General features: G+C 44.4%; 1 protein-coding gene across 1 annotated transcript; it reads right to left on the minus strand.

The window, feature by feature from the left end:
• Positions 1 to 913: 913 nt before the first annotated feature.
• Positions 914 to 7,708, minus strand: LOC146712857 (P2Y purinoceptor 14-like). The gene is made up of 4 exons (XM_085444848.1): positions 7,656 to 7,708; positions 2,877 to 2,991; positions 2,518 to 2,777; positions 914 to 2,316 (listed from the first exon to the last, which is right to left on the minus strand). The coding sequence occupies exons 2-4, from the start codon at positions 2,979 to 2,981 to the stop codon at positions 1,665 to 1,667; spliced, it is 1,017 nt and encodes a 338-aa protein (XP_085300974.1). The 5' UTR covers positions 2,982 to 2,991; positions 7,656 to 7,708; the 3' UTR covers positions 914 to 1,664.
• Positions 7,709 to 7,916: the final 208 nt, after the last annotated feature.

Here is a 7,916-nt window from a genome sequence, read left to right on the forward strand (position 1 = left end):
AAACATGCTGAAACCGCATAATTTGCATTGTGCACATGTGGGTGACTATGTGGGTTATTAAACACGACAGGCATGCAGTAAAACAGGTTTTATCAGAAAGAGGAAACTGGACAACCACCGAGGTGTTAGTTTCATAAAAAAGTTTTGAAAAACTGCATCACTGAAGCAACTTAAAGGAAGCTAATTACAAAAAATCCAAACAATTACATTTTTAAGTTATCCGAGTGACTTATATATCATGTTTAACCTGAGTAGCGAAAGAGCGGGGGTCTGAAAAGACGGGAGTCCGCTGCTCTCGCCGGCTGGAGTGACCATTGAATCCCCCGGTTGAGCGGGTGGGTAACAGACGTCTCCAAAAACATCGGCGCACTTTTGCACATATGCAATGTCTCGATAAACAAAGCAGATATTTGAAGTTTACACAGCTACTTTCTCACCTGAGAAATGTTAAAAGTTTATTTTGTGACCCAGAAAGATTAATAAGAGTAATTTTAAAACTTAGTAGCGGCTGCCATTGTTGGGAACTGAAATTGGCTGGGCCGCACTATGAATTCTGGGATATGGTGGGCCACAAAGGACACACCCAATCCATCCTTCAAATTTGGGGAAATGGAGGACTCATTTGTCGTCTGCATTTGAAGGAATCGCCGAATTGGGACAGCCTTCGTCACCTGGCTGTGACAGCCTCCAAAGGATACAGCCGACGTTTTGGGACACAGTTATACACATCAGAAATGGACCTTCTAAGTAAAACAGGAAATACAGACACAGAGATCCAGACTGGACACTGAACTTAACAGACAGACCCACGAGCAGACACTATGACATCATGGACAGACAGAGGGAACACAGCGAAGACCTGAAAAACTGTTGACAAGATTCAGAAAAGAAACCAAAACGAGTTCACTGGTGTTAAGATGCTGCTTTATTTGACACAGTACTCGTTTTTTCATTAAGCCTCATTCTGATGCAGGTTTTCTTACAGATTTAAGCTTCATACATACATCAAATTCACAGGAATTTGGCAACCTGAGACATAGAAAGTGAATGACATTCTGCAACTTTAAATGACTACAACAAAAATACACTCTGGCAAAATGAAGCGAACGACATTTTTCTGGGCCCAGGTAAGAGATTGAAGCAACTACCAATGAGAACATGGGGAACCACTGATTGATATACAACCTGGTAATAAATACATTAAAGCGTTACCCAGGCAACCATAGCCTGCAATGTCCACAAGTGACCAACAACCATTTTCAGAGCCATGTGCGATGAGGGGAATCACTTCCAGTGTGTGCATGGCTTTAACCCTCACTTCATAACTGTCATCATACCATCACACTCTCCCCAAAGGGAGTCATCTCTGTCCTCTGTAAATGTTCATCAGATGCCAAGTGTTATATCCATGTGAACCCAGACTGGTTCAATTTGTTTATGCTAAATCAGCCACTGTGCTAATAGCTGAAAGCAACACAAACACTGATTCTGTCTTTATGTTTGTGTTAAGCACTGTATTGATTCATGTGCTTAGCAGAGAGCCATATAACTGACAAGGATTAGGGATCCATGACACTGGTTTCACTGGTGTAATCTGACTCTCAAACCAAATGCAAATCTCTCTATTTTATAAAATGTTGAGCTTTTCCTTACAACTCACTGGGTTACTTCATTGCTGGAACACTGTCCAGTGGCTCTTTGGTACTCTCACTCTCCTCAGTTGCTTGTTGGTTGTTGGTTGTCCTGGACACCTTTCTAACCTTTGCCCGGAAAGACTTACAGAGGAAAAAGTAAACAACAGGGTCCAGGCAGACATTGAAAACTGCCACCATGGTGGTCACCTCCATTACATAGTTCAAGACTGAGCCTACAGAGTCATTGCTCCACAGAAGACTATAGGGAAGACGAGCCAGGTGATAGGGGACAAAGCAAACACAGAAGATGCTGACCAGCACCAACATGTTCCTGCGAGGCTTGACAAGCTTCTCGGAGCCAGAGGAGGCCAGCTGCCTCTGCTGTGCATGCAACACCCTGCGGGAGGTGCTGTAATAGAAGAAAACCAGGGATATGAAGACCACGAGGAAGATGATGGGAGACAAAGTGTGGATGATTGTGAAGAACAACTTGATTGATTCACTAAAGAAGGGATCACAGCAGCTGGGGTTAGAGGTCACAGGGGTCTGGGTGATGAAAAACAGGATGGTGTATGTCACAGTCGGAACCAGGAGGAAAACCCAGGTAATGATGGAAATGATGTGGGCAGTTTTTGCTGTCTGCAGGATGTGAGTTCCTGAAGGTCGGACGATCTTTAGATACCTGAAGAGAAAAGAAACGGGGGTTGAGTAGATGAATCAGTCACTATTTATTAATTATTAGTTTGAAATCAGCAGAAATCATTAATAAAGTAAAAATTCTTGTCAGCACTTTAGTCAAGCTGTCAGGCGTAAACAGCATTACCATGAAATGCAGTTTGAGTAAAAGGTAAAAGGTTCCTCTAATCTTCATCATGAAGTTTACCTGTTGGCAGCAATGTAGCCCATGAATATGATGCTGGCGTACATGTTGATGAAAATGGCACAAGCTCCAAAACTACAGTAGAGCTGCCGAATGATGACAGAGCTGCTAGCATAGTGGGTGATGCGGAGTGGCAGAAAGAGGCAGAGCAGGAAGTCAGCAGCTGTCAGGTTTTTCAGGTAGATCTTCAAGCTGCTCGATGCCCGCTGCTGTGCTCCACAAAAGTGAAACTTCATGATGAAGCCATTGAGGATTAACCCCACCTAAAGAAACACAGAAAGGATGGAGAGGACAGGACTTCAGTACATACACTGAGAACCTTTAACACATTTTTAACAGTGATCTGATGATTTGAAACTTACCAGGAACACTAGACTGTAGACCAGCATAAAGAAAGGATAGGCTGAAGTGTTAACAGCATCGCAGGTCTGGTTGGAAGATGAAGTCACATTTATTGTGTCAGCCATGTTTCTGGAGCTGAAAAATAAATCCAATTTATTGAGTTCAAGAAGGAGCAGTCATAGAAATCCACTGCTCAGTCTTAACCGACCTATTATTCTAACACTTTATTATTAGTATTGTGTTTTAATCCATTTCTTTAACCTTGGATTACCCCAGAAATTAAAGCTGTCCTCAAGCAGAAGAGGAGGGCCTTCAAATCCAAAGACAAAGAGGAGTTGAAAAGGGTGCAGAGAGAGTTGAGGGGACTGATAAGGAATGGGAAGGACAGCTACAGGCAGAAGATGGAGAACCAGCTTCAGCAAAACAACGTTGGTGAAGTCTGGAGAGGCCTCAGAACCATCTCAGGCCACAAACAGCAGAACTCTCTGCCTGGGAGGGATGTGAGGTGGGCAAATGAACTGAATCATTTCTTCAACAGATTTGATTCAACCATGAGACAGTCTACAACATCGGCTGCAGACTCACCCACCCCCACTGCTGCTGTTCCACCTCAGACACCTCAGACACTTCACACCTCCTCTATTCACCCTGCTCACTCCTCCCCACCCCCAACAACAGCATCCAATACACACTCAACACAAGGCTCCAGCCTGTCTCTCTCAACCACCCAGGTTAGGAGGGAACTGAGGAGGATTAATGGCAAGAAGGCAGCGGGCCCAGATGGCATCAGCTCGAGGGTCGTCAGGTCCTGCGCGGACCAACTGTGTGGGGTGATGGAGCACCTCTTCAACCTGAGCCTGAGGTTGGGAAGAGTCCCACAGCTCTGGGAAACCTCCTGTGTTGTACCAGTGCCAAAGACTTCACGCCCCAAGGACCTCAACAGCTACAGGCCGGTGGCTCTGACATCCCACCTGATGAAGACCCTGGAGCGGTTGGTCCTGGCTCAGCTTCGGCGCCTAACAAGCTCATCACTGGACCCACTTCAGTTTGCCTACCAGCCTGGCATTGGAGCGGATGATGCCGTCATTCACCTCCTACATCGTTCCCTCGCTCACCTGGAGACCGCTGGAAGCACTGTGAGAATCATGTTCTTTGATTTCTCCAGTGCCTTCAACACCATTCTTCCCTCAGTTCTGAAGGACAAGCTGGAGAACTCTGGAGTGGACCATCACCTCACTACCTGGATTTTGGACTACCTCACCGACCGACCACAGTATGTGAGGACTCAGGGCTGTGTGTCGGACAGGGTCGTCTGCAGTACGGGGGCCCCACAGGGAACGGTTCTGGCTCCGTTCCTCTTCACCATCTACACTGCAGACTTCTCCCACAACTCCACCCAGTGCTTCCTGCAGAAGTTCTCTGATGACTCTGCAATAGTCGGCCTCATCACTGATGGGGACGACAAGGAGTACAGAGGACTGACTCAAGACTTTGTGGACTGGTGCCAGCTGAACTACCTCCAGATCAACGCCAGTAAAACCAAGGAACTGGTGGTAGACTTCCGCAGGCACAAGCATTCTCCACTGCAACCACTGAACATCCAAGGTATGGACATTGAGGCTGTGGACAGCTACAGGTACCTTGGTGTTCATCTGAACAACAGACTGGACTGGACTCATAACTCAGACGCCCTCTACAGGAAAGGGCAGAGCAGGCTGTACCTGCTGCGGAGACTCAGGTCGTTTGGGGTGGAGGGCCCACTCCTGAAGACCTTCTATGACTCTGTTGTGGCTTCTGCTATCTTTTATGGTGTGGTCTGCTGGGGCGGCAGCATCTCTGCTGGGGACAGGAAGAGACTGAACAGGGTGATCCGAAGGGCCAGTTCTGTTCTAGGATGCCCTCTGGACCCAGTGGAGGTGGTGAGTGACAGGAGAATGGCGGCTAAGCTGTCATCCCTGCTGGACAACGTCTCCCACCCCATGCAGCAGACTGTGACAGCACTGAGCAGCTCCTTCAGTGGGAGACTGCGGCACCCACGGTGTGGGACGGAGAGATTTCGCAGGTCTTTCCTCCCCACTGCTGTCAGACTCCACAACAAAGACTTTAACTGAACAAACACACACATCCACACATGTGCAATAACACTAAGTGCAATAATCTTTTCTGGCATCGTTGTATTTTTACTCAGTTGTATATAGCATTCGTATTCTATTTTTATCTTATTGTATATTTTTATTCTATTTTATTCTACTGTATATAGTATATTATTTTATTCTATTCTGTACAGCTGTGTACTGTATTTATTCTTATTGTATTCTAATTTTTGCGTCATAACTTTTGCACTGTCCACTTCCTGCTGTGACAAAACAAATTTCCCACGTGTGGGACTAATAAAGGTTATCTTATCTTATCTTATCTTAATATCATTATGCTTATTTCCTTTCTAAATCACATCACTTACTGTGTTAATGACATGTTCCATCTTGTGTAGTGATATTGCATAGGAACTGTATTTCGTCTAAACATCTCAAAACTGTCTTACTACGTAGTCATTGTTTAACTGGGCCCCAGTCACAATGGCAAATCATTCAGAATATGATCAGAATAACTTTAACTTGTAATTAACCAGGTATCTACTTAAGCAGTGCCTTCTTTAATCCGATCAAGGTTCATGCTTTTGTTACTTTGAGGCTTTATTATTGTATTTCCCCATTATTGGGCTTTTTGAATAGCAACTTGAAAAGCTGATCAGCTGATCCAAAGTTGGATGCCCATACATCTCATACATCTCAGTACACAGATGAAAGCTGTCAGCTAAACTAACATTTAACCAGGTAAAATCCTTAACGTAACTTGCTTGTAACATCAGATTGTTGCACAGTATGTTGGTGATATATAAATGCATACATAAGCAGATGACACTGTCAAATATTTTCTCGTGTTTCGCTCCTCTGGTATTCCTGCCAATGTCTTTTGGTGCACCACTCATGCACTGAGCCATGTGCCTGGTTAACTTAGCCACTACGACATCAGGAGAATCCATGTGTTACAGAGGCAGGTTGTTCTTCAGTAGTTAAATGGGACTGCTCCCTTCTGGAAGTGACTCATTGACTATCAACTGGGTTGACTGTGTGTGTGTGTGTGTGTGTGTGTGTGTGCTGCTAGTCACTAATGGAGTGGAGTCAGTTTCTTCAGCCAGTGGACGTGAATCATGGGCCTGTTGATGTCCAACTTTCAGCTCATACTGATGACCCTTTCTGAGCATTGCCGTCATGGTTGCGTCCTTCTCCCTTATGCTCTTCCACTATTGCTCTGTCTCCAGCTTTAGTGGCACTGTTCTCATTTTGTTCCCCTGCCACTCAGAGTACACCTCAGATGGCTCCGTGGAGTAGTGCTGGTTTATTCTTCTGCCTTTAATATCTCTAGTATACTTCTTCAAGTGGTTGGCCAAGGTTGTCAGTCATCTTTGCTCTTTCCAAGGCTGAGTATATAATAATAATAAATCCCCTCTTGCCCCTGCGGGTGGTCTATCCTTCAAGCTTGGGTCCTCTGGTAGACAGATCCTTTCTTATTTAATGGTTTTTATTTATTTTCATGACTATTTACATTGAAGATTTTCACTGAAAGCATCAAAACTATGAATGAACACATCTGAAATTAACAACAACCTGTGGTATAAGTCTGAACATCCATTCATTCACTTCCGCTTATCCTTTTCAGGGTCGCGGGGGGCGCTGGAGCCTATCCCAGCTGTCATAGGATGAGAGGCGGGTACACCCTGGACAGGTCGCCAGTCTGTCACAGGGCCAACACACAGAGACAGACAACCATTTACACTCACATTCACACCTATGGGCAATTTGGATTAATCAATTAACCTATCCCCACTAACTGCATGTCTTTGGACTGTGGGAGGAAGCCGGAGTACCTGGAGAGAACCCAGGCAAACACGGGGAGAACATGCAAACTGACAAGTTTGACAAGCCTGACAAGGAATGTGAAGTGAAGACCACGGCAGGTGTCTACAACATGAATCTCACCGAGAGAAGGTCAAGGGTTTGCAGGAGGGCTGGGTATCGTCACTGATTTCTGTAATCGATTTGTTTTTAATTTGTTTCAATTTAAATTAGGGAAATTTTGCCTCAAACAGGCTTTCAGCCCCAGCAGCAGGTCTGTATGCGTGCCGTCGGTGAGCTTTGTGTTTACGTCTTCATTTGGAATCTGTTTACCTGCTGTCATTTGCTGTTTTAGCTGTTTGATGGTTGTTCAAATGAAAGCTTTAACCTGAGATTCTGGTGTTTCTGGCAAAATACATTTATATTTTGATATTCAAGCTAAAAGCGGTAATTGAAACGCGCACTGTCAACAAAGCAAAGGGTGTCTGCTTTCAAGAATCTAAAATATAAAACGTGTTTTGAGTTGATTCGCACTTTTTTGTTTACTACATAACTCCATTAAAAACAATTTCCAGGACGAAAGATGAAAAAACATTAAATGAGAAGGTGTCCAAACATTTGAATGGTAGTGAACAGATTGTTCATAACGAAGCCATAAAAGTGTGTGAGGCTGATTATCAGTGCATTTGGCACCAGTACACTCTAAGTCTTTGTCTATAACAACAACAATAACCAATTTGTAATGACATCAATAGATCTGCACCCTGAACACTGGCAGGAGCCAACTGTGGTGCTGAGGCAGCTGTGTGTTTCTACTGCCCAGAAGCTGCTACAAATCATCGTTCAACTTAAGCATGAAATTAGAACTTAAGCACAAAAGTTTTGAGCTTAAACAAGACTCACCTGTGGAAAAGCTGCTTGATTCGCTGAGTCCTCTGAGTTTAATGATATTGTTGCAAATCAGGAAACTCACAAAGACCGCACTACTACCCTCATACTTATTTCCTCTTTGTATTTTATGCTAAACTGGGCTACAAATTTCCAACGCAGGAACAGATATGCTTTCTCATCATTTATGATGCACAGGTTGCCTGCATATTGTATTCTTCAAATGTCAGGACTTTTTTCTCAGATGGTCATATCACACTGTCACGTTCTGATAAG

This window comes from Copadichromis virginalis, linkage group LG3, assembly GCF_057382275.1.
Source record: "Copadichromis virginalis isolate Kocher_CV1m ecotype Utaka linkage group LG3, C_Virginalis_male_GT1.1, whole genome shotgun sequence".
In the NCBI taxonomy this organism is placed as follows: domain Eukaryota; kingdom Metazoa; phylum Chordata; class Actinopteri; order Cichliformes; family Cichlidae; genus Copadichromis; species Copadichromis virginalis.